Source organism: Epinephelus fuscoguttatus, linkage group LG3 (assembly GCF_011397635.1).
Source record: "Epinephelus fuscoguttatus linkage group LG3, E.fuscoguttatus.final_Chr_v1".
In the NCBI taxonomy this organism is placed as follows: Eukaryota; Metazoa; Chordata; class Actinopteri; order Perciformes; family Serranidae; genus Epinephelus; species Epinephelus fuscoguttatus.
In genome coordinates, this window is record NC_064754.1 from 26,358,233 (window position 1) to 26,384,837 (window position 26,605).

The 26,605-nt window shown below is 41.0% G+C and overlaps 1 protein-coding gene across 4 annotated transcripts in view; it reads left to right on the forward strand.

The window, feature by feature from the left end:
- Window positions 1–26,605, forward strand: part of LOC125885730 (caskin-1-like) — a 53,355-nt gene that overhangs the window by 9,032 nt on the left and 17,718 nt on the right. For 3 of the 4 annotated variants that reach the window (XM_049571466.1, XM_049571467.1, XM_049571468.1), the window contains exons 2-14: window positions 2,238–2,289; window positions 7,106–7,203; window positions 11,446–11,591; window positions 11,810–11,905; window positions 14,084–14,205; window positions 14,440–14,548; window positions 14,921–15,029; window positions 15,457–15,551; window positions 18,340–18,454; window positions 19,068–19,346; window positions 21,484–21,582; window positions 21,669–21,853; window positions 24,204–24,285. In XM_049571466.1, the coding sequence (XP_049427423.1) occupies window positions 2,238–2,289; window positions 7,106–7,203; window positions 11,446–11,591; window positions 11,810–11,905; window positions 14,084–14,205; window positions 14,440–14,548; window positions 14,921–15,029; window positions 15,457–15,551; window positions 18,340–18,454; window positions 19,068–19,346; window positions 21,484–21,582; window positions 21,669–21,853; window positions 24,204–24,285 (1,587 nt within the window). The remainder of the gene's footprint in view (window positions 1–2,237; window positions 2,290–7,105; window positions 7,204–11,445; window positions 11,592–11,809; window positions 11,906–14,083; window positions 14,206–14,439; window positions 14,549–14,920; window positions 15,030–15,456; window positions 15,552–18,339; window positions 18,455–19,067; window positions 19,347–21,483; window positions 21,583–21,668; window positions 21,854–24,203; window positions 24,286–26,605) is intronic. The other variant, XM_049571469.1, reaches the window with a different exon arrangement.

Sequence of the window (26,605 nt, forward strand, 5' to 3'; positions counted from 1 at the left end):
GTGCTCACGATGACAGTGTGATACAGTTCCTGCACTATTAGCATATTGTGACCCTGAGTCCGGTCACTTTAACATATGTGTGCAATCGTCTGGAAACAGAGTGAGAGAACAGAGTCAGCGATGGCATTTGTTTTAGGCTACATGTTACGCTCAAACTCCAAATGCGTGATGACAGGCGGAAGTCAGAGGGGATGAAAACTGGACTTCGGAACATTTCTGGTAATGAGAACCCTTGAGAAACCCTCCACTTCACCTCTCCGGAGGTTTGAGAATCTGCGCTGTAACACTGAAGGTTGCCTTGCCGGCAGCTTGTTGGTGGTGCTCTGTTATTCAGATTGAAAAGGGGTTTCAAATTAAAACACGATTTTGTGTCAAATAAACTCTTGAATAGCTACAATTTTAGGGAGATGGCAGCAAAATAATATCATAGTAATCCCAGTGCCAAGTGATTGACAGTCTGTGAGAATGGCACGTCGAAGGGTTACCATAGTAACCGGGGCTCGGCTGCAGTGTTTTGCCTAAAATTATCATAAAAAAATAGAAATGAAATGAACCCTGGTCCAAGGACACCATCAGAGAAACAGTATGGTAATGCTCTTAAACAAACAGTTCATGTCAGAGAAGGAAAATACATTATAATTTTAAGTAACTGATCCAATTAGAGAGGAGGAAATGAGTGTTTCAGGATGGATATTAGTTTTGAGAATGTTCGCTGTGGCTCTGGATACAAAAGAAGAGGATGAACTGTTTGAGGGCAGAGTGATACCCCGTCTAAGTCGAGTATTTGATTAAATATACATCATGGTTTTGGGTCAGAGAGGGGTGTTATTAGGTAATGCCACGATCCAGACTCCATGTAGTAGAAGAAGGATAATCTATTGAGAAAAACACAGGAGAATAATTATGGGTGCTGGATGTCATGGCCCGAAGTTTGTGGCTCTCTGACGGTGACACAGATATCTGCACTCATTGATTCATCCGCTGGGGGAGGGGATGGGGGATGATTTGTATTTTTAATCCAAGATAGATGGGTGGGGGGGGGGGGTACCTACACGTGCACAAACACAGACACACATGCAGGAGAATGATGTCAGCCCCAGAGTGTAAACAGAAACATCAGAACTACCAATCAGCACGCGCTCTTTAGCAAATTACAGGGGAAAATTAGAGTGTGAGAGCAGGATGAAGGGATGAAGTGCAGATAGAGCTGCAGAGAGAAGGAGAAGCTTTCCCCCAGATTACAGAACAGCTACAGATTATGGCCTGTGGATTATGAGGGTTTGACCAAAAAAAAAAAAAAAAAAAAAAAAAGTAAAGGCAGGGAGACAAACAAGCCGCTTTTTCTGCATCCTTTTCAGAGCGTATGTGTGTGTTGGTGAGTGTGAGTGTTTGCGTCTGTGTGCGTCTTCCTGCTGTGTGATGTCTTTATCTTTTTTTCAGTCAAAGATCAAGGTTATCACACACACAAACATGCACATTCACATAATTACAAGCACAGACGCATTTATATACAGCATACACCCAAACATACTACAAACAAACTTACCATAGTCGTCTTGGAAAGAAAACAAAAAGCATATTTCCCAAGAGGTCGAACCATTCTCTCAAGTTTACTTACTTTAACTGCTGAAGAGCAAAATAAACCTCGCTCCACTGAAACGCATCAAAGATACGTGCATCTGGTGCGTAATGATAATGTATTCATTACATGTAAATTAAATTAAAATGGTAGCCCTTAAATGTCTGCACTCAAGATAGGAACTTGGTATCTCTTAAACTGATTGACAGACCTTAACACCAAACAACAACCACCACATCAAAGTTATTCATGATTGTGGATGAAACAGGTTGGTTTATATCAGTCACACTGAGGAAAACAAGACTATACTACAATTATTATCAATTGAGAAACACGGCAGATTTCTCATGTAACTCAGACTCAGTAACTTTTTGAATATACCTCAAATTTATATCGTCAAAAAAGGAGCTTTCCTCAAATGACTTCTCTCTGACATCTGCGGCTGCTTATTGTTGTGAAGGAACTCTTGTTTTAGAGCGCTCGCAGGTATAAAAGTGTAGCTGTCGACTCTACTTGCAGGGAGGAAATTATGAAAATATGTACAAGGAGAGAGAATACATTAATCACTAAATTCTGAATAGATTAAAATTTTGACTGTTTCTGTAATGAGTTTGTAACCCCCTCTCTTTGCTCTCCCATTCTCCTTTCTCTGTTCCAGAGCTTCTCGGAGCAGCAAAGCGAGTGAACGTCAACATCCAGGATGCAGATGGGTGAGGGACTACAGCTCTTATAATTCATGTTCTCCGTGCTATTGTTCTATTGTTCCACATGGCATCGTCTTTTTTTAGGTTCGTTTCCCTCGTCTTCTGTTTTTCCCCACCTTCTGTTTCCTTCTTTCATGAGAGTGTTATTTGTTACATTGCATCGTGGCTCCAGAGCAGGGCTGCAACTCACGATTTTCACTGTCGATTAATGTCTCAAGAGTAAATGTTGGCATTGTATGTTTCTGCAAACCAAAGATACATTACATTTGTTCATACCTGCGTACCACATATGTTGAAACTTTACATTTCAGGATCACTGTGGTTTAACATGTGGTTAGGTTTAGTTAGGTATGGTTGGAAAAGATGAAGTTTTGGCTTGATTACCCGGTTTTCTTGGCTAAACAACTGTTGGATGACACAGCATTGTCTCAGTAAACACATTCTCAATCACACCATGTCACATATTGATGTTTTGGTCGTGGACTTTCCACGTCCACATACAATGTGCAAGGTACCCTGGGTGCGTTGGTTGGTGACATTCTGGGACACTGTGTCAAGTTCTGCCTGTTACATGCATTGTCTTCTTTTATAATCCACTTCTGTTTTCACTGGAAATTTACGGTTCACATACAGTCTCTTTCAAAATAAACACTCTATGTAGGTACAACAGCGCAAATAGATTTATTTTTTTTCCTTCAACAACAAACACACATGGTTGGGTTTGGGCAACAAAAGCATGTGGTTAGGTTTAGGAAAAAAGAACGGTTTGGCTTTATAACCTTATTGGAAGTGGATACTGCTCTCTCAAGTGAAAGTTGGTGTTTGTTGGACCCATCCACTACCCCTCCCCTCCTGCCTGCCCCAGTCAGACTTCCGCCACTTTAACTTTCGTCCTTGTCCTGCTACGTTTCCCCCTGATGCCCCTAAGTACCCGTTAAACAATAACGGCAACCAGCTGTGCATCATGCAGACGTTAAAGAATGCCTTTTTTCATTGGTTTCTGACATTGCAAGTCACAGCCCAAGTGCTGGATTTCACCGACTTTGGAGTGAGACTGGGCTCTGGTAAAAGCAACCACTTTTCATGGCACTATGCCGGCTGGAGTGGTTTGCAAAACTGGAGTAAACACCCACGTTAGGTGGCTAAAAAGCCATCACAAACAAAGCAGGGACTCGCTTAAAACCAACCAGTTTTGTTGTTCTGATGACAAAGTCAGCTTATATGCTACGTCACTTTAGAAACGTTCAAAGGAAGAAGATTGTAAAAATGTAATGTATTGCGTTTGGCAGAAACATACAAACAATACCAACGTTTTTTTTTCTGGCAACTGGGCTAAATCTGTAAAGTATTTTCTCAATTAATCAAATAGTTGTTTGGTCTATAAAATGTCAGAAAATGATGGAAAATGTTGATCAGTGTTTCCTAATGCCCAAAATGACGTCCTCAAATGTCTTGTTTTGTCCAAAACCTAAAGATATTCAGATTACAGTCATGGAGGAGTAAAGAAATCAGAAACTGATCACACTTCAGAAGTTGGAATCAGAGAAATTTTACTTTTCCAACATGATCTCATATGTGCTTGTCATATTTTGCTGCTTAGGTAGAAGCCCTGGGCGCTACTAAAATGATGCCAGGGGGCAGACTATTGCATTGTATCCTGATTCAAGGTTAGGTTTAAGCAATAAAACTAGTTGGTTATGGTCAGGAAAATACCACAAATGTTGTTAAAAAACACCCGGCCTTGAGGGGTAAAAATGCTGCAACCAATGTTGGTGTTTGTTGGTCTTGAACATCAGTCTCCTGGGGTCAAAAAACAATGTTTGTTGGATCCATCTACCTCCCACCCTGAGCGGACTTTCACGCTCTTTAATCTATGACTGTCGCTCTGAGCGTCTAATAAGGATGCAGATGGCTTTTCATTAGAGTTGACGGAAGACTGGTGCATCTCACGCAAATGTTAAACGGTGTCTGTGGCATCATTATAGTAACGCTGGGGCCACTGCCAGAGCGGCGTATTTTGACGCCCTGGGAGTCAGACTGGGCTGACTAATCTATTAATCACTGCAGCTCTATTAGATTTGCTCAGATTACATTTTTAATCAGATTCAAAATATGTTTCAGCTGTACAAAATATGAATGCATCATAGTGTGGTACAACTGGACCTGTTGAAAACACAATATAGTATTTAGGGCATTTGTTCCTAACTTAGACGTCATCCCCCCAGGGGATCACAAAATGTGCCTGTAATCAATAATTTCATACACTAGACTAAATGACAATATGAGAACAATGTGACCATGTGAAAGGGGTTGCTTGTATTGATGATCCCAACAGAGAATTATCACCCATATTTGTTTTGGGTGACTCTCACTGCTCTCATACTGTTGTTTTCAGCTGCAGTAGAATGAAACACACAACACTCTAATAACTCACTGTAAACTACCTGCTCAGCATCAAACAGCAGATAGGCGCAGTTAGTGAATATCTGGTGAACTCTGTGGAGCATTTTAGCAGCTTAAGAGCCAGATATTTCCCTCAGGAGTTGGTGGAGATCAAAAACAGGGCTAAAAGAGAGTGAATACTGGACTTGTATTCACCTGGTGGACACAAATGTGACTCAGAGTGAATGATAATGTTGCTCCATAACTGCTGGATATGTAGATATGAAACTGTTTACCATATCAACTCAAAGATTAACTTTATACAGCTGAAAATCTTGTTTGTGCTGAACACCAGTGGTTTGACTTTTCACCTTGCTGAAGTGATGCACAGATGCACTCCAGGAACCCTGTGGTTCCTACAAGCCTGTGAGCCTTCACTCTTTGGCTGACAGATATGGGTTGATCATCTGACTGACAGGAAATAATCTCCTTCTGAGATCAATATACTATCAAGCGTATCATTTTACACATTATCCTCAGCTCATGTAGCCAGCTGAAGAGCTCTTGTCTAGAGTCTGTAGCTACCTTAAAGGGACAATTCACCCCAGAATCAAGAATACTTAGTTTTCCTCTTACCTGTAGAGTTATTTATCAATCTAGATTGTTTTGGTGTGAGTCACTAAGTGTTGGAGATATTGGCGGTAGAGATGTCTCCCTTCTCTGCAAAATAATGGATTTGAAAAAAAAGTCAAATCAAAGTGTCTCTTTCCAGAAATCATGACCTGGTTACTCAAGATAATCCACAACCTTGTTGTGAGCAGTTTTATGTAGGAACTATTTTATTTCTACTGATCTACATCTGGCAACTGTATCACTGCACAGAAGGAAGCATGCATCTACTCATGGACGCTAGGCTTGTGCTTGCGTCAGCATGTGATGTAAACATTAATGGCATCCTTCTTGGATGAGCAGTAAACGGTCGCCTCACAGCAAGAGGGTTCCTGGTTCAATCCCAGGAGGGAGCCCTTTTGTGCGGAGTTTGCATGTTCTCCCCGTGTCAGCGTGAGTTTTCTCCGGGTACTCCAGCTTCCTCCTACAGTCCAAAGACATATAGGGTGGGGATAGGTTAATTGCTGTAGGTGTGAATGTGAATGGTTGTCTGTCTCTATGTGTCAGCCCTGTGATAGTCTGGCAACCTGTCCAGGGTGTACCCTGCCTCTCACCCAATGTCAGCTGGGATAGGCTCCAGCCCCCGCAACCCTCAAGAGGATAAGCAGTAACGAAAATGGATGGATATTTGTACAGTAAACTATTTACATATTTATGTACACAATTATTATTTACATATTTACATGGTAAAATATTCACAACAGCATTGTTAAAAACAGCCCCTTCGGTGCTACATTGGCGAGTTCTTGTCACATCAACTCGCGAAATTGAAGAAGCTTAGGGTTAGGGCAGAGAGGTCATGGTTAGGGCTTGTGCTGGCTAATCACAGCACAGTTGGGTAGGACTTGCTACGAAAAGCAGTGGGATCCTTAGTAATGCTGCTCACCTTGGACCACTGAGCAAGCTGACATTGCAGCTCAGCCGAGGAGGACGCCATTGATATCACTTCTTGTGCTCTCACAAGTCTCTCATCTCTGAGTCTGTGGATTATCTGAAGTAGCCGGGTCATGATTTCTGGAAAGAGACATTACTGCAGAGTTTGTCTTTCCTTTTTTTGTGTAAGTGCCATGTACTTCCATTATATTAGAGAGAACAGACAGTAGACATCTCTACGGCTGATATCACTGATATCACGCTCAGCAGCTCACACCAAAAAAATCGAGACTGATAAATAGCACTACAGGTGAGAGGAAAAATCTGTATATGAACTGTCCCTTTAAAGGACGGCCAACATTTCCCAGCTGTTAATTTGCTCAGAAATTCTCCCTTATCAGCTCTGAATGTACAACTATGGATTTTGGCTATATTTAGACTCACGAGTGGTTAAGCTTTTATGTGCACATGCTTGGTTTGCGATTGGGTTTCATTTGGCTCCATCAGATAACACAGATATTTTTATTGTGTTGATTGGAATCAGATAATTGGACTCAACTCCTTGTGTAATGACTGATGATTCGTTGATTTGACTCCAGGGCCCGGCCCTTATATTCACCAGGGATCCATTAGACACACACACACACACACACACACACACACACACACACACACATACATACACAGACACAGAGGCCTTGCTGTGTGTACACTTGGCTCGGGGGTAGAGAGATTGCTTATTAATGGAAGTAGGTCATTTGCCCCCTCCTGTCGCTCACACAGAGCTGAGGGGCGGAGCTGCTCTACGCTGAAGATTATTTCAGCAAAGTTATGCACTGGTTTTACACTACGTATACGAATATGTGTATTTTTAAACATAATCTGTGTCTGTGTGAAGGTTGGCACCGCTGCACCATGCTGCTCTGAGTGGTAACAAGGAGCTGATCTCTCTGCTGTTGGAGGCCCAGGCAGCAGTGGATATTAAAGACCATAAAGGTAAAAATACACACAGATCCCAACACAATACAAGTGTCCTCACAACTCACTATGTTAACATGAAACAGGCACAAAACACACAAGGCTGGCCAGGAAACAAGCACACACAAAAAAACCCAGGTAAACAAACACATAATTCTGGCTTTCCCTGCGTGACTGATAATACCCTCTTGTGTAATAAAAGGTGAGCTTGTTTGAAATGCAATAAAAAAAAAATCTCTCTGTGTGTAGTATGCAGTGTTTATGAGAGGTGACAGATTTGTGTGCACAGCAAACAATAGACAATAGAAGAGCTTCATGGCTGCAGGACTGTGAGCCAAGTGGAAGCAGAGCAGCAAATATCTCCCTTCTCATACTGGCAGATTCCAGAAGAAGAAGAAGAAATCTCAGGGCAGATGGGAGGTATAATCCCTCCAGGATGTAGGCCTACTGTCTCCACACTCCCAGTCAGCTCAGTCATGCCCAGTGTGGCTCTAAATGGAGGTATACAACTGGCAGGCATCCTTATCAGGTGGCCCCACCTCCTTAACTGTCTCAGTGAGGGTGGTAGGGAATCCTTATGGGGGGGACTGGAAAGCTTTTCTTGAGCCAGATATTTCCGTCAGAAGTTGGTGGACACCAAAACAGAACAAAAAAAAAAAGAGTGGATATTGGAAACACAACTTGAAATGGATGTTAATGTTGCTCTGTGTCTGCTGGATGTGTGACTATTTGCAAACTAATTTGCCATATCAACTGAAGTATGACAATATTTAATGTATCCTCATAAAATGGTTTGTATGATATCAGATAAATAAGCACAGGGATCAGCAATCTTGGGCATGTGTACCACCATTCGCACACCATAACTTAACAATTTGCATATTAGCACTGAGTATGCAAGAGAGGTTATTTGAAATGTTTAAGGTTGCCCACACATTCATTTGTTGCAGCCCGCTACGATAACTGCTATCTGCTGCCATGCATTGATTTTCTTTTTTTGTAGCTGGACCATTCATTACGAGTGCTACTGGAATACATGTAGCCTACAGTTGGGTTATTCATTGTGCTGAGCACAGACTGAGCAGTAGAACGCCAGGTGCAGTGAAAGTGAAACTTAACTGTTCGTTGCACTGTGTCTAAAATTTTGCTTTCAGTCACTGCACCAGCTGCTTCTCTCATCCATTGATCTGAACTGATCGGCTGTAATCAAATCAACTGATCAGTTGTCCACCCCGCGACTCAAACCCCTCAACTTCCACAGCGCAAGTTTCGTGCTGTGTTCATGGATCCCCACCCGAATATAGAGAGGGGACACAGAATGATACAAAGGGACGGACAGACAGGCAGAGACACACACACAAACAAAAAAGTTTGCAACTTTAACATTGCACTTGATAAGTGTGCGAATGTGACTGACATACCACGTTTGGTGGTCATCGCATAATACTATGATTTGATTGTAAGGGAGGAGCTCTGCTGCTTAAAACCAATGCCTCAAACAACAAAAGGTTAGGAAATACCCCAAATTTTTATGGAGCATTTTGAGGAGTGAGGAATTTACATTATGTTGATATGGCACACTGATTAACAATAAAATTCAATTTAGTTTAGATATAGTAAAGTAAAGTTACCTAAGTTAGGTTTAAGAAAGTGAAATTATGTGGGTTAGATTTAGGAAAGTAAAGTTATGTAGGTTAGATTTAGCAAAGTAAAGTTATGTAGGTTAGGTTTAAGAAAGTAACGTTATGAAGGTTAGATTTAGGAAAGTGTAGTTACAAAGGTTAGATTTAGCAAAGTAAAGTTATGTAGGTTAAGTTTAGCAAAGGACAGTTACGTAGGTTAGGGTTAGGAAGGTAAAGTTACGTGGGTTAGGTTTAGCAAAGTAAAGTTATGAAGGTTAGGTTTAGGAAAGTAAAGTTATGTAGGTTAGGTATAAGAAAGTAGTTACATTAGTTGGGTATTGTAAAGTAAAATTACATAGATTAGGTTTAAGAAAAAGTAAAGTTACGTGGGTTAGGTTTAGAAAAAAGTGATGTACCTTTAAATAACTTAGAGTTCACTTGGTTTTACATGGGACAGGAACAGTGGTCTCCTGGGGTTAAGTCCTGTGCTTCTTTGACCCATCCCGCACCCCAACCCTCCTCCTTACGCAGAGATTTGGTCTTTATACTACTTCCTTCCTTACTATTGATAAATGCATTGAATTTCCCCTCAGGGGGATTAATAAAGTAAATAAACTTAAACTAAAACATTGGTCACGTGATAGCAGCCTTCCTGATTACGTGTCTCATACACAAATTATTGGCACATGATTACATGGGTTATATACGACCTCTGGTGCATTAGGAATTGTAGGTATATATACAAACAGTGCATGAGAACAGCCTGCGGTGTTGTGTCACAGCTTGTTTCCGCTGCCTCCAAAAAGCCAAGAAATCTGTAACTGTTGGTTTAAAATCCAAACCTCATCACACCCATCTACAAAATGTTCTTGGGCAAAATGCCACACTAAGGCCGCTGACCTGAACATCCTGCAGGCCTGGGCTCCAGGACTTGATATCCTGCCCAAAAAGTAATAATAAACGGAAAAGGCAAGCAACTTTGCCAGGATCATCCTGGGAACGGGTTTGAGGGTATTTCCAAAATCAGAGAACTCATTCAGTTCAGTGGTTATCAAATTGCTATGAGAACTTTATTATCCTTTATTATCCTATTATCCAAAAATAAAAAGTAGGTCCTCTGTTAGTGTAGTGTTTCATGGCCACCACTGCATGCCTAACAAAGCACTATTCCAGACATTCACATGGGGCATATGAATCACAATATCTTAACAACTGAGCCTTCAGAATGTAAGGATGAACTACCCCATTGACCACTAGAATGGAAATAGGCTCATATCACTTCCAGCAATCCTTTAAAAGAACCTCCTGAATCGAGGCAGTGTCCATTATGTCAAGACATTCCTGAGTTTCCTCCATCTTCAAAAAGGCCCAGTGACTCTTTTCCCCAGCACAGAGTGAAGTCCTGTCTACTCTTTTTAAATTACCAGAACACTTTCTAGATGCTCTTTGAGGCTGCCTGAGAGTCATTTTCCATAACATGTCTTCATATGCTCAGGCTTTAGCTTCTGTAACTCCTACAGCTGATGTGTCTCTTTATCTTGCCAGCACCTCTCTTCTGAGTCAAGACTCCCTCATGCCAGCCAGGCCTGGAGGGCCTCTTTATTCAGCTTGACGATGTGGCTCATCGCTGGTATTAAGACTGGGGGTCTTGGGTCGCTGCCATGAGAAGCATGCTCACTGCTCCTTACAGCCACTACTACAAATTGGTGTTTAATGTCTTCTGGTTAGAGGCACTGGTAATGACTCCATGGTGGATTTTTGCGCTGTGCTCAGCTGGACTTTGCATCACCTTGCATTTCGTACACAGGCTGCGATGTCCAGTTTCCTGCAGGATTCTCGAAGGTCATGTCCAGTCACTTATAGGGGATTTCTTGTCTTGCCCCTTTGTCTAAGGGCAGTTTGTCTGCAACATCCCATGAGTTTGACGCTTGCACAAACAATAGTCTGATGGTCACAAAGGGTCACAAGCATGTCAGTAACAATAAGATTGTATTTCCAGGAGGGGTACTGAGAGTCTGTGCCTGTAAAATATATTACAGAAATGTTTGCATTCATGTGAAGGTGGAAACTAACAACTGTTGTCATTATTAATTCATCTACAGATTGTTTTCCTGATTAATTTAAACATGCAAACATGTTCAACACAAGTTTCCTGTGGTGTCATCCAAAATTGTCTTATTTTGTCCAAAATCTAAAGATGTTTACTCTCATAGAAAAATTAAAAGAAAAGAAAAACGAAATCACACTTGAGAAGCTGGAACCGATGAAGTTTTGCTTTAAACAGTTGATCATGAATTTGCTGATTAATTTTCCATCAGCCAACTAATTGCTTCAGTTTTCAATTTCAGTGGCAGCACTTGGGGTTTAATTGGTTATTAAAACATCATAAACCCAATGAAGTAAATTAGTGATCTTAATAATTGAGTTTAGTAATTTTGCTGTAGAAGGTGTTTTGCCTGCTGGATGGTCACTGCTCTGTCCATAAAATAACAATAGTGTTTGTGTTTGCATGAATTCACATGTCTTTATATTCTCATTTTCTTGTATCTGTGTGCATGTCCTTGTGGGGTCTTGTACGTCTGTGTTTTATTGTGCTGTCATTGTCGTGTGTGTGTGTGTGTGTGTGTGTCTTGTGTAGGGATGCGTCCTCTGCATTACGCTGCATGGCAGGGGAAGACTGAACCAATGAAAATGCTGCTGAAGGCAGGCTCGTCAGTCAACGGACAGTCAGATGAAGGACAAATCCCTCTCCACCTATCAGCTCAGCACGGGCACTATGATGGGGTAACTGTGTTTGTGTGCACTGGAGGTGTTTGTGTGTGTGTGTGCTTCGGTGTGTAGCTCTAGTAGCCGTGTGTGTTTATGTGAGGTGTGTTTATCTGTTTCGTGTGCCTGATGATGCATGATTTGTGATTGCTACAAGCGGAGAAATTCAGAAGTGCCAGTAAGTTTTGTGTGTGTGTGTGTGTGTGTGTGTGTGTGTGTGTGTGTCTGTGTTACAGTCGGAAATGCTGCTCCAACACCAGTCCAACCCGTGTATCTCAGACTCAGCTGGGAAAACACCCTTGGACCTTGCCTGTGAATTTGGACGTGTCGGAGTGAGTAGATTTGACTGAAAATCAAAAGATACATAAAGATACATTTTTAATTTTATTTTTATTTTATTTAACATTTATTTAGCAAGGAAAAGCCTCACTTCACTGTGTCTCCTTTAGAGCTATAAAGTGCTCCAAACTGATTAAACAAATAAAATCAAACAAAATACAGAAACACGTAAACATAATAAAATTCACATAATGTGCTGAAACTTACAGACATACATAATATGAGAAATAACACAAAATATTAGACTTAAAATGCATCCAAAAAAATCCAATTATAAAATCATGAACAAACGTCTGCTACAAATCATATCAAAAATTATATCCTAGAAAAAAAATTAAATGGCACCTTTAAAACAACCCATACTCATTCTTAAACCATAAGACTTTTACACTAATATATTCCAAAATATCAGCAGTCAGAGGAGAGAGCGTGCAGTTTCTGCATCAATGATTCAAATTCACAGAGTAACAAATTTTACATCTGGTTTTACTATAGGGTCCACAAAGTTGGAGCAGTACACATACCAGGGGTATAATGATACATCGATCTGGATCAACAAGAAGATTCACTGATCAACGATTCAATAGTATCGATGTGAGGTGAAAACACTGATACATATCGTCATCTTTAAGATCAACCTTTATTTTTGACAAGGCATGTCTGTGTCGAACTGCACCTTCCTCCTCAACATTCAAACTGTGCTAGTGGCTTAGTGCCAGGGAGACAATGGTGAGCAGCCAAGAAAAAGACTACACAGACCAAAAGAGTGAAAATTTCATTTTAGAAGGAACACTGAAAATTTGGAATGATACTGTGAAAAAATACAGATTGGAGGGGACAGGAAACTTCCGAGCCTTATCAGCCTTCTCGGACATCCAGGTTTAGACCTGGACATATTATCACATTAAGGTGGAGTGAAAAATGAATCACAGCTATGTGCACACTTGTAGAGGAAATGAGGACTTTTTTAGATATTTTCAGCTGGAACACTTTTATAATATAGAGATTAAAAGAAGAATTTCAGAAGAAGGTAACGTTGTGATAAAAGCATTGACAGGTGCATATAAACTAACTCCCTCCAAAATAGTCATCAAACTGTATAACAGTTGACAAAAATGCAATGTGAAATTGAAATGAGAAGCAGAACTGAATATTAATCTGTCGGGGGATGAGTGGCATACAAACAAACAATTGGGTAAACAACAGCAGCGCTGAAGACTCTGTGGGCAGGTGAATGCCAATCACTCCCATATACACTCACCAACCACTTCATTAGGTACACCTGTTCAACTGCTCGTTAACACAAACTCAACACAACTCAATGCATTTAGATATGTAGACATGGTCAAGACGACCTGCTGAAGTTCAAACTGAGCATCAGAATGGGGAAGAAAGGTGATTTAAGCGACATTGAATGTAGCATGGTTGTTGGTGCCGGATGGGCTGGTCTGAGTATTTCAGAATCTGCTGAAACCATCTCTAGGGTTTACAGAGGATGGTCTGAAAATGAGAAAATATCCAGTGAGCAGCAGTTCTCTGGGTGAAAATGCCTTGTTGGTGCCAGAGGTCAGAGGAGAATGGCCAGACTGGTTCAAGATGATAGAAAGGCAACAGTAACTCAAATAAACACTCGTTACAACCAAGGTCTGCAGAAGACCATCTCTGAACCACCAACACGTCAAACTTTGAAGCAGATGGGCTACAGCAGCAGAAGACCACACCTGGTGCCACTCCTGTCAGCTAAGAACAGGAAACTGAGGCTACAGTTCACAAAGACTCACCAAAACTAGGCAATAGAAGATTGGAAAAACGTTGCCCAGCACAGAAAATTAGGAGCTGTACACATGGTTTTATCCGCCTGGGAAACTGGGCACTACTCCTGTGTCTCTTCTGTGCCAGCTTTCAAGAGTATTGACTTCTTTTGACACAGCTCCTAATAGAGTTTCATTTTTTTTTCTGCGACTAAGCGACCAATGAAATCTTGCCGAATGATAACCTTTCTGGTCGACTAATGTTTGGTTGACTATTAGGGAGCAGCCCGATGATTTACACCCCATTACACACAAGCTCGTTGACGTAGTTCACCACAGACTTTGGGAACTTTTAATAGACTCCATATTATCCATGGATGTATCCTGTAAATTATAGGCGTGTATCTGCCTGTTTTTTAGGTGGTCCAGCTCCTGCTCAGCAGTAACATGTGTGCAGCCATGCTGGAACCGAAACCCTCCGACCCCAACGGAGTGTCACCTCTGCATCTCGCTGCCAAGAACGGACACATTGATGTCATACGGTTTGAAAAACTTGTCCTTTGAGTCCCAGTGTGTCAGACTTGTCAGTCTGTCTGTCCATTCGACCGAGTCTTCTTATCGAACCCTAACTCCAGGGTCACAATCATGATGTTATGATCTTTGTATAGTTTTTTTTACTTCTGCTTTTATTTGTATTATACTATTTAATTTTTGATTAAATTATGTTATTAAAGGTGCTTTCCGAAAAAGGTTGATACTATCATTCTGTGCTGCAGGCTGCTGATTCAGGCTGGTATAGATATCAACAGACAGTCTGAGTCTGGCACAGCACTACATCAGGCAGCCCTCTGTGGGAAGACGGAGGTAGTGCGCCTGCTGCTGGATGTAAGTCCGTCTGTCTCTCTGTCTGTCCGTTTAATGTGTTTACAAAAGCAACTGTTGTTAAAGCCGTCTCCCTCTCCTCAGCCGAGCAAGTTTTACACCTCAGCACTTGGCATTCGTCCCAGCTGAGCTGTGTGATGACGCCTGTGGGATATGTTAGCTTGTTACATAAAAGTGTAGCACAGTGGCTAGCATCCTACCTGTCATGCAATATTCAGACCGGCTCTGTTTAGTTCTTAACCCTTTTGTCACCTTTTTGAAGTTGGTAGCAGCAGGCATGCAGCCACAGCCAGTCTGACACCGAATGCACAGTGTATCTGTATTATGAATTTCATGTTTCAGCTTTGATCATTTTCCTCCTCCACTTTCATCCAGAGCGGTATCAGTGCAGGAGTGAGAAACACTCTGAGTCAAACCGCCCTGGACATCGTTAATCAATTCACCACCACACAGGCCAGCAGAGAGATCAAACAGCTACTGAGAGGTAAGAACCACCAGTAATACAACTTCATCTAGTCTCACAATCCAATACCAAGATATCCTCAGGCTGGAATCACCAATATTGATACAGATACTTTTTAATAAGCCCATTAATGATGGTTAATGTACTGTGATGTATAAGGGGCAAGCTCTGAGTGTATTTTTTAATCATTTCATTTTGCTGTATTCTATTATTTACTAAATTACACAGTTGTGAGAGGGCAGTTTGAATGGATCAATAAAAAGCAGAGAAGCAAACAGTGCATGCACCCCACACCTGCTGCCTTCCTCTATTATCTCCTGCTCCCTCCTGACTTTCTGCTCTACTTTATCCTACTACCTGAAACTCTGCAGTTGCTCTTGTCCTCTACTTGACTCCACTCAACTCCACTGCTCACTCAATTCTTAATCTCTATACTCTTGCTCTGTAGATGCTTCAGCTGCGATGCAGGTGCGTGCACTGAAGGATTACTGCAACAACTACGACCTTACCAGCCTCAACATCAAAGCTGGAGACATTATCACGGTACATGGAGCTGATAGTTGTCCCCAAAACACGGCAAATTTACCAACCACCTTGCAAAGTGCTGCACAAAAGATAAGCAGTGTAGCTATTTATAGTCTTTAAATGTACATGTGGACACTGGAAGTAGCTTCTGTGTAACTTTTGCTCAGAGCCAGCTGTACCAGATCTCTATAAGTTCAGACTTTGCCTAGTTATGGTGTATCACTAGATGGAGATAAACTTATCACTAAATTAAAATGGATTGCACCACACAAACTAGTTCTGACATAGAGATTAGTTGTGACTAATTACTAAGACCATTAACTCAGCCCAACTGCCAGAGGAAAATGCTGGTGTTGTATGTTTCTGCATACAACAAATGCATAAAATTTACTTGTTTTATACGCATCATATCGACACCTCTAAAGTGATGTAGTAGGATGAGCTGACTTTGTCATCATGAGATGGAGGAGATGGTGGATACCATATCACCTAGGCAAGACACCTGCCAAGCTGCATACTGCGGTTCGAGACCAACAAACAACAAAACCTTTTGTGATTTTCATCAGCTCTTTAGGCACCAAATGCGGGTGTTTTGTTGACATGTCGCTGTTTATCCAGTGGGGATAGTGTCAGGAAAAGTGGTTGTTCCCCCCACAAGCAGGTACTTTAAGCCAAAACATGATCTTTTTCTAACCAAAAGCAGGTTTTTTAGCCTAAACCTAACCACATGTTAACTGCAGTGCTGTCGGAAGATAAAATTTCTACATAATAACATGCACATTTAACTTATAAGTGATTTGCTTAGATGTATGATGCCAACATTTTTTCTGCAATTGGATCATTATATTGGAGAGTAAATGAGATAATATGAAATATAGTCGATACTTAAAGTGCTGTTTCGTTTTTTTTTTAAAATTGGTTTATAGAGGCAATATGAACATATGTAAACAAAATCCAGAACCATATGAACATAAAGACCTTAAGCAAAAAAAAGAGGGGGGCAGGTAAATAAATAAGAGAATAGATTTTAAATAGATAGATCAAGATTGTTGAAACAAGGCATATATGTAGAGACAGCGGGGGGCTGCTAGTCACATCACAGTGTTTCTGATACTTATCAACCAAAGTCTAATGTTTGAGACATACCAACCATTTTGTCCCGGTCTCAATGAAAGTTTCCTTCTGGGTTCTCAAACTGAAAGTAAATCTTTCCATTACATACTGTAGATATTATAAACCAAGTCAATTCATTCATCAATACTAGGCATTTCTTTTTTCACCCATTTCTTGATAGGGATTTCTTACATGCCACCAATAGTATTCTTAGCAGATATTAACCCTTTTTCCTCCATTCCAGTTCCTCCAGTCTAACTTTAAGTGCTGTTTGATATTGATGTAAACTGGGAAACTCATGATTACTTTTTCCAAAAATAACCTCAAATTACAGAAAGTGCAAGAACGTCAGTGTCAGGTCATCTTAATCAGATATTTCACACTCTTTCTTAAAGAGAAACAACACACTAAATATTATGTTTTGTGCTGCACACATAGCTGATTGATTCATCACGCCTGGTAGTATCTGTCTGTGTCTGTATCTGTTCTGTGAAGCACTCATGTCAGTAGCAGTGATGATAGTCAAGGACCGAAACGTTTGCTGCTGTTTTTATGCTTTTTGTGCACCAATTTTCCAAATAAATTGTGATTTTCTGCCATCCTTGCTGCACACATAATCACATAATATTCTTTTTGGTTTATGATGTTAATACAGGTGATTTTTTTTTCCAACAAATGTAGTTAACCTGTTAACTTAGGTTCGGGAGCAGAACCACGCCTCAACCACACCTCTAATCACCTGCCAAGCCTACTTATACTGGGTCAACCCATCCTACCCTGTTTGTCTCAAGATTTCTCGACCCACCCTCCCTTTCCTTTCCCTTCATCCTTCCAACTTCTGACCTCATCCCTACCCTCATCCCTTCATCCCCTCATCCCATCATCCTCCTACCTCATCCCTACCCTCATCCCTTCATTCCCTCATCCCTTCACCCCTTCCTTCCTATTCAGTCCGGTGCATACCTCTCCCATGTCTCATTCTAGGCACTGTCTGGGGGCCAGTGATCAGCTCAGGTAGATTATGCCTGAGACGGAACCCCCACACTGAGTCTCCCTCCGCCCAGTCTCCAGTGCATCCTCCCAGACCAGCCTAACAGATGACATCTTCCCTCTACCTCACCTACATCCATTCATCTATTCTCAACATTCAATAATTCCTTTATTCCTTTAAACCTTTAAACGACATATTGTTGTGGCGTGGTCCTTGCTAGTGAATACACATATTTTGTGTAGTATCTGCTTTTTCTGCTCAAAATTAGCTTGAATGTGTCATGTGTTGCTCCTCCACTCCTCTCTCTTTTGAAATACTATGGTTTGAGTTTGGTGTCTTCACCCTTTAACTGCACACTAACTCTAAAACACACATATTCTTCCATGTGCACAGATGTAGATAAAGCAAAGTCTCCATTTACAAACGGTCCCCCGCTTTAAAATGGTTATATTTGGCAGCAGCTATGTTACAGCTCATGATGCTACAGTGACTCTATAGCTGATTGCTGTTGGCTGGATGGTGCTACACGTGTTTCCTAGCAACCTGCTTACACATCGTTAGGGTTTTTATTAGCTAAGACATACAGTATCTAAAGTGTTACCTGATTATGTAAATCATAAGTGAGTTTAGGTGGTGCAGCCCAGTCCAGATATTGATTTCAAAGTGTAAACAGGTTATAATCTTGTATTTGTGTGTCGACAGGTTTTGGAGCAGCACTCTGATGGCCGATGGAAAGGCTGTATTCATGACAACCGCACAGGAAATGACCGTGTGGGCTACTTCCCCTCCAACATGGTGGAAGTCATCAAGAGGGCAGGTGACCACCCACATCACAGCTGTGTGTGTGTGTGTGTGTGTGTGTGTGTGTGTGTATGGGTGGGAGGATGTGTGTGTGTGTGTGTGTGTGTGTGTGTGTGTGTGTGCGCGCGTGCGCGCGCTAACGCATGTGTGTGTGAGTTCAGCAGCTGTTCTGCAGCTATAGCTGATCATTAGTCGTAGCTAGCTGCAGCATCATCAGCCTCTTTAGGCTGTTTTTCCCAACCTGTCAATCATCTCCATTGATCAATACTGTCCCTTATTGGCTGTCAGCCCTCCTCCCTCCTTCCTCCTCCCTCCCTCTATATTTCTGCTCCTTCTGTCACCCTCCCTAATAAATAAACCCGTCCAGCCAACCCGCTCTGCTAGACTGTGATGCCTTTGTTCATATTGTTTGTTTGCTTTGTTGCTGTAGTGATATTATATTTTAATTTATAAAGATATATTCCCTGTGGATATATGGATGTATTTTTTTCTCATATTTTGATTTTAATCAGTTATTGTTTCGTACATTCTCAGATATGATTAGAATTTTTTTGTTTCAAGTTGACTGATCAGTTGTTGTTGTGTTGTTGTTGTTGTTTTGCACCTCCCTCCTCCTGGCTCGTGTCCAGGTCACTCCCCCTCCCAGCAGTGCCACACCCTCCTGCTCCGCAGGCCCAACCCCTGTCCCATTGCCACGGTCAACGGACACTCATACCCCCCCTCCAAAGTCCTCCCCCTGCATCTGCCTCCCCCTCCTCCCCTTCACCCTGACACACAGTCCCTCCCTCGGTTCTCCTCCTTTGGGTACGTTCCTCTTCCCATCTCTCCTCCTTCTCTGTCTAATCCTCCTCCTCCTCCTCCTCCTCCTCCTCCTCTCTCCACTTCTCAGGAGCAGCAGAGTCAGACAGGTACATACTGTAGTATCACTATAAATCACAGATTAGCATCCTTTCCACTACATATAGAATATGTTACCTATCACCTTGTTCCAGCACTTCACTGCAACTACATGTGTATACACATATATATATGTGTCTGTGTGTGTGTAAATGTAGTTAACTTATTTATGTACTGACTATATATATATTAAAGGATCAGTTCACCCTAATGACAAAAAGTTATATTATCCCATTACTTTTAGTGGCATCTGTCTAGCCGTGCCAACAGATTTCATATCAGGTGTTTTCGGACTGAACAGTTCAGAGGACTTCCTGAGAGGAACTGCCCACTTGAGAGCTCCCTCGAAAACTACATACCTTCAAGGGCATTTTTTGCGTTTGCATTTATACCACCAATAGGAATGCAAACTGTAACCTGGCTGGCAGGTGGTGTAGCAACGTCACTTTTGTCAAAATCGTGTTGTATTTCCACCATCACATATGCTCAGTAAAGCCAGGACTTCACTGTCGGTCCAATTGTGTTTTCTTTAGGGCTATCAAAAATAACTCATTATTTTTTTTACATAAAAAAAATTAACGCTGTCCTTTGACCAGGTGCGTCATTGAAGGCCAAAGTGGCTTTGTCAAATGATGGAGGCAGATGAGACGATGCTGCTAAGCCCTATGATTGGAATATTTAAAAAATGCCCAGATCAAACTGTTGATAGGAGCACCGTTCTCTGCAGTTTCTGCAATAAGGAATTTTCGTACCATCGGAAAACTAAAAGCCTGAAATATGACCTCATTGCAGAGCATTTAGCAGCAAACTCAGAGGTCCAAGCTAGCACAGCTAGCTGGCGCTAGCACTAGTAGTTAGCCTCATCAAGCTACACTTGACCAGGTGTCCAGACACAAACTGAGTCAGTCTATCTGTGACCTTCTAACTAACTCCCCATGAAAATGGACTGCAGACCAGTTTTGGTGGTCAACGACAGGGGGATAATTGGGTCCAAAATCCAGCAGCTTTACTCAGACACATCTGCCGAAATTCATTTTAATTAAAAAAAATTTATATATCTCAACAGCAAAAACTGATGTATGCAACTAATTTAGACCAATTATTCACAGAGCATGTCATTGATTAGATTAATTTTTTTAATCACTTGACACCCCAAGTTTTCTTCCTTTTTTGTTACAAGCTGTCATTTGTGTTTTGTCTTGTCTCTTATTTACATTTAAAAAAAGAAAAAAAAGCACTGGTTGCTTGCCCAGTGCTGCATTGGCTGTGTTTGACCAATGAACATATAGCCTACTTACATCACTCGTGGTTCCTCTTGTGCAGAGAGAGTACCTACTCTGAAATAGGAGCTAAAACATCCCTTAAAATGACGTTTAAAGAACTACAATTGTTCTTAGTTTTTGAGGTATGGACACAACCGAACAGGAGGTTACAACTATGAAAATGTTCCTCTGAAAACACCTATTAATTCATTTGGAGCTACTCTTATAAGTGAAAACCATCCAGAAATATATCTGTGGATAATCCTAATTGACTTTTTCTTTCAGTTTTGAAAACATAATTTTTTGGCATCAATTCACTTTTATTGCACTTGAATGGCTTTCTTGTAATTTGAGTGAACTGACCCTTTAAATGAAATACAAAATGTTAGGGCACCATTTATAACTTACACATACTGTTTATATCATATAGAAAGTTTAAGAGGCATTTTTCGTGAATTTATATAAGATGTCCTGTAATTTAGCTTGAATCATTGAGTGTTTTATTTAAATTAAAGTCTTTATGTTTTGCTTGTCTGCACAATATGAACAAATATTGTTCAGACAACCTTATGATGAATCTGCCTGAGAGGACTGTGGGGCTTTACAAGTCTCAGTTATTAACCCTCAGAGGTGGTGCATCCACTATGAATAATAATGTGTTTATGGCTGTGTGGGTGAGTGAGTGTATCTATGTGAGTGTTTGCTGGTGTTCTTAAGACTTAAACACATTTATATATGAAACTATATCACATACATTATCATATGAGTCTGTGAAGCTGATGATTAGTTGCTGTACTTTTGGATTTAAGGGCTTTCTTTAAACAATAAGTAAAATACTGGCAGTAACAAATGTGTGTGTGTGTGCATTTGTGATTGTGTGCGACAGGTTCGCGGACTGCAGAGCTGAGTCCTCAAGGCTCTCCGACTCTGGGACACCAGAGCAGCACCACTGAGGACATTTGGGTGCTGCGTAAACCGCTGGCAGGTAAACTCACCAAGTGTGTTTTTGGGTATCAGTGTGAAACTACATATATCCCCCTGCTCCTGCAATGTGTGTGTTTGTGTGCAAAGGTGGCGAGCGCAGTGGCAGTGTGGGCAGCCTCGGCAGCGTTCGGTCATCCAGCAGTTTGCAGAGCTCTGGAAACACACATGTCCTGACCACCCCTGCACCCAGTCCACACCCGGCACCCACACCAGGCGTCAACACACACGGCCTTAACGCTCCGGGCCTGCACGCACAAGCTGAAGGGGTGAAGGTAACACACTCGTTGTCTTTTTATTTGAGTGCATGTGTTTGCACGAGTTAACATCACATTGTTGCTGGATCTCTGCAGAAGAACAAGCACGTCATTTCTGGGAAACGGCAAAACGTTTTCAGGAAACAAACGGAAGTGTAGTTATCAGGTTAACCACAATTCTGTTTCCTGCTCAGTTTGTTCTTCCGTTGGAAAGAACAGTAGCGGGGTTTTTTTCCAACAGTAGACCAGGTGCATTTAGACGATGGCCTCCTGGCTTATTCTTTTTTATCAGTCACAGACAGAAATTAAACCTCCAGCATCAACCGTGTTTGCCTGGACAAACTGTAAAAGCTAAATTCTAGTGTATCTATTCCTAAATATCTTTTTGCACCTCACCCACTCATTTGTGTTAGATTAGTTGTGCTAGATTGTGTAACCATCTCTGAAAAGTGTGTTTCAGATTTCAGCACCAATATATGAACAGTGTATCTGTATAATGTTGGTTAACAAATGCTGTGTTGAAAAGTAACCACAGTGACAGCAGTCCTTAACCTCACACTCAAATGTGATTGTTTTGGTGTCAGTCACGCTAAACTTAATTTGTGTAACCCTTTACTGTTGATATTTAATATTTGTATGATTTGAGCCCCATGAAGTTGTACTTAAACAGAAGCTTGCATGTGTCGTGCATGGTATTTGAGCACAAGTATTACATGTATGAAAGATGATAAATATCACACGTTGGCTCCCACAACAACACAAACCTGCCAGTTAGAGTCCAAATATTGAAGTATCTCTATCACAAAGGTGTGAACTTGACCGACATGACCTGGACTCGAGTCAGAGTCACAAATTTAATGACTTTAAACTTGACAAAATCAAAAAAGACTTGCACCTAGATTTTGATTTTAACACCAGTGACTCTTGACTTCACTTGTACTTGAGCTTTTCAATTACTTCCCACGCCCAATTAATAACAATTCAGTCAGGAACACTCTTGTCATAGCTTTTACAGTTTATTGCGACAAATGGAAATACAGTTAAGATTGGCTCTGAGGGCTCAGCTCTTGAGGTGCTCCCTGGTTTAGACAAGCAGCATGCTGTGTCAACACAGGGAGCGCAATGCAGAATCCCCTAGGGTATACTGAAGTGGGCCCAAGAAAGACATTAAATACCATTTGAATCTTAGAGCCACGTTAGGACTCCCAATTAGAAAGGTAGAGGCTGAGGTGGTAGAGGTAAAGTTTTGCCAGCAGCAGCAGCAGCAGCAGCAGTCCCTATTACTAGCCTAGCATAGCCTAGCATAGTTCTTCAGATGTGTAAAACCGGGTTGTTGGCTACCTTATATTATGTGTCCATTCCTCTATTACCCTGTAAGTTACTCAAATTTTTTCAGTCTGTAAGGGTCCTCAGATCAAAATAATCAAAATGGCTTTATATAGAAATTAATCCAAGTTGTGAGTATTGTTTTAACAGGATAAAGTGGTGTTGTGTTGGCATGCCGGGTGCCATAATCCTTGAGTATCTTAACTCTCTGTCTCTGATGCGCTGTCTGTCAGAACTAGATCAAATTAATGATTCATAATTGATATATGATCTGAAGTCTAAACAAGTAATATTCATACTGATTTAAATGAACAATTTGATTGTATTCCCTGATCTTTGCTGAGCAACAGTTTTGTGTGAAAGGAATTAAAGGCCTGTCCCAAATATAGGCCTGTTGATTTCAGTGATTTAACCAAATAATAGCCCGGGCTACTAATTGAAGTTTTGCGGTACTCTTACTCTGTTGTTAATTAAAATGGCTCATTATTACTTGTTTAGGACTCAGAATTCAAAGTTTTGGACTCTGGACTTGATTTGAAACTTGTCGTGACTCTGGGCTTGAGTGCAAAGACAAGACTAACTTGTGATTCGCAAAACAATGACTTCGTCCCACCTCAGTTTTATTGCATTTTATTTTCTTTGGTATCTTTCTTCCACTGTCTGATGTGCTCTCATTTCATACTGTAATGTCACCCTGCAGGTCTGTTCTCTAACACCTTTAGCTCACTCTAAATTTAATATTGTCACCGGATACAACTGGTCTATTTTTGGGTAAAGCCTTAAAAAATACTGAAATATCAACTAGCCAAATTGGATGGTGCCCCCATATTATGTTGGAGGGGTAGCATCTATTTTAAGAAGTATTTATTCTGGGATTTCTGCTGCACCTGTGTCGGTAAACTGCAGGAGGGAGAGGGTCAGGATCTGGCTGTTATATGTGCACTTAGTCCACTGAGCTGAGTCACAGGGCTCCGCTGGGATTTTGATGATTATGCTTGAGTAAATGTTTCATTCTGTATGTGTGTATGTGTTTGTGTTTTAGCTCCTGGCCACCGTGCTATCCCAGTCAGTAAAAGCCAAGGAGCATCTCTTGGAGCAGTCGCAGTCTGTTGAGCAGTCAGCGAGTAAGCACACAAACTCACCCAAACGCAACATAAAAGCTCCGGCTTTACTTGAAGTGATAATTTGTGCCATTTTTAATTTAATTTAAAAGGGGTTTTGCCATCTGCTAATTGATTTAATCACATACAACAAAGTCTATCCTCACCTCCTGAAATGTACACCACTGATGCGGTGATTAAAAAAAGCATTCAGTCTGTAGTAAAGTGATAACAGTTTTAAAAGATCAAGGCGGTGTTCACCAGTACAACAAGTGCCTTAGGGCTCGTTTTGATTGCTGCTTTTATAAATGTTTTTTTTTCTTTTCGTCATTTCATTTTTTGTCAACCTGGCTCTCTAAAGACCACCTGTCTGTTCATATCAGACACAAGCAGCATTCCCCGTCCCCGTCCTTGAATAATAGTAATTTGACTTGTTATTTATTTATAAGAGCAGCTCTCAAACACTGTTCCAAACAGCCAGGGACAGGTCGCTCTGTCTTGGGAGTAACCCCTTTTGATTCTCAGGAATTTGTGTTTTTCGTTTTAGCTGTTTGTACTAAGCAGAATGTGTAATTTGCCTGAGCAGCATTAGCCACCACAAATCAGATTGCAAAAAATCTAAATGCTTCACTTTACTCAACTCAACTCAACTCAACTCAACTTTATTTATATAGCCCTTTAAAACAGCCACGGCTGAAACAAAGTGCTGTACATAAATAGACAAAGCAACACAGGGACATAAAATAATTAACAGGAAATAAATACTAAAATAATTGTTTATTGTTTTTAAAACAATTTAAAAATAATAAAACAATAAATAAAACAAACCATAAAACACTAAAACAGAAGCAGAGTCTCATGCGGAGTTGAAAGCCAAGGAATAAAAATGGGTTTTTAGACGAGTTTTAAAAATGGACAGTGAGGAGGCTTGTCTAATGTGGAGGGGTAGCTCGTTCCACAATTTAGGAGCGGCAACGGAAAAAGCTCTGTCCCCTCTGAGCTTCCGTTTGGACCTCTGCACCTCCAGAAGCAGCAGATCAGCTGACCTGAGGCACTTTAACATGCAAAGAAAAAGACAAATACAGAAGGATGACATCAGCCTTAAGTGGGATTTATAGCTGTGCAGCAGACCCTACGCCGTATCCTACGCACTTCACCTACACGGTTATGACCGTTTGTACTTGTGCGGTGGAGTGTCTGTGTCACACTGCAGTTACACCTCCAAAACACTGGTTGGTGGCGGGGTTTCTGTGAAGTGCTGTGAAGTGTAATTGATTTAAAACACACATTAAACATGGCTTAATAGAGACAATTTCAAACACAAGTACACTAATTGGCTTCACTATAACTCACAGCATTCACAGACAAAGCACTTGTCTTTATCTGGACACATTTCCCCCACAGATACGACATGCTAATGTTATTAGCACAAGGCTATGGCATTTTACATTGTATTGATTAGCGTAGCAGCTAGCGATCTTTTCCTCTTCTCATATAAAACCAGGGACGACAGCAACATTTAATGAAGGTAACGGTACATAATTTTGCTCCATTACAACTCACAAGGTTCACTGACAAAACAACTTACTTACGCTAAACACGTCTTCCAAACAAATATAACATGCTAACATTATTAGTGCCAGCCTATGGCATTTTACAGTACATTGTATAAATTAGCCTAGCAACGAGCGGAGATTTCCTCTGCTCATATGAATCCAGGATAGATCCCGAAGTATAAATCCCTGAAGGATAAATTACACTCAGGACTTAAAATGCTACTTTTGTGGAGGCTTTATTGTCTTCACAATTTTTCTTACCTGTGAAATCAAAGTAAATAAAAGCTTTGTTTCTACTGAGGGAAATGGTGTCAGCTTACAAAAGTAGACAGGAGGTCTGCATCACTGCGACGTGTAGTTACATTTATGGGAAGGCATACCACAGGCTACGGTGTAGGTAACATGTAAAACTCCAGTAAATCTGCTGAAAAATTAAAAGATGTCACTTTAAAAATGATGTTGACATGTGCATTCTTCAAGTTTACACCTGCAAGTTTTGCCATCATTATACTAACCATAGCCTGATGTGTATTACATAACCCTATTAAGGATTATACTGGAGCAGGGCCCACTTATAACCTGTTAAACTTCATTACTGACAAAGCATTGACATGTTGTAAGCAGCTGCACTTTTCTTTATTTGAATATTTGCTTGGGGCTATGGAAAGTCTTACATAAACAGTGTGTCTGTAAAATACGTTTTATGTATTTATATACACATATAGTGTGTTGTAAAGACATTTATATGGCATCTCGGGTATTCCACTTAAATCTGGGCACCGTGCTTT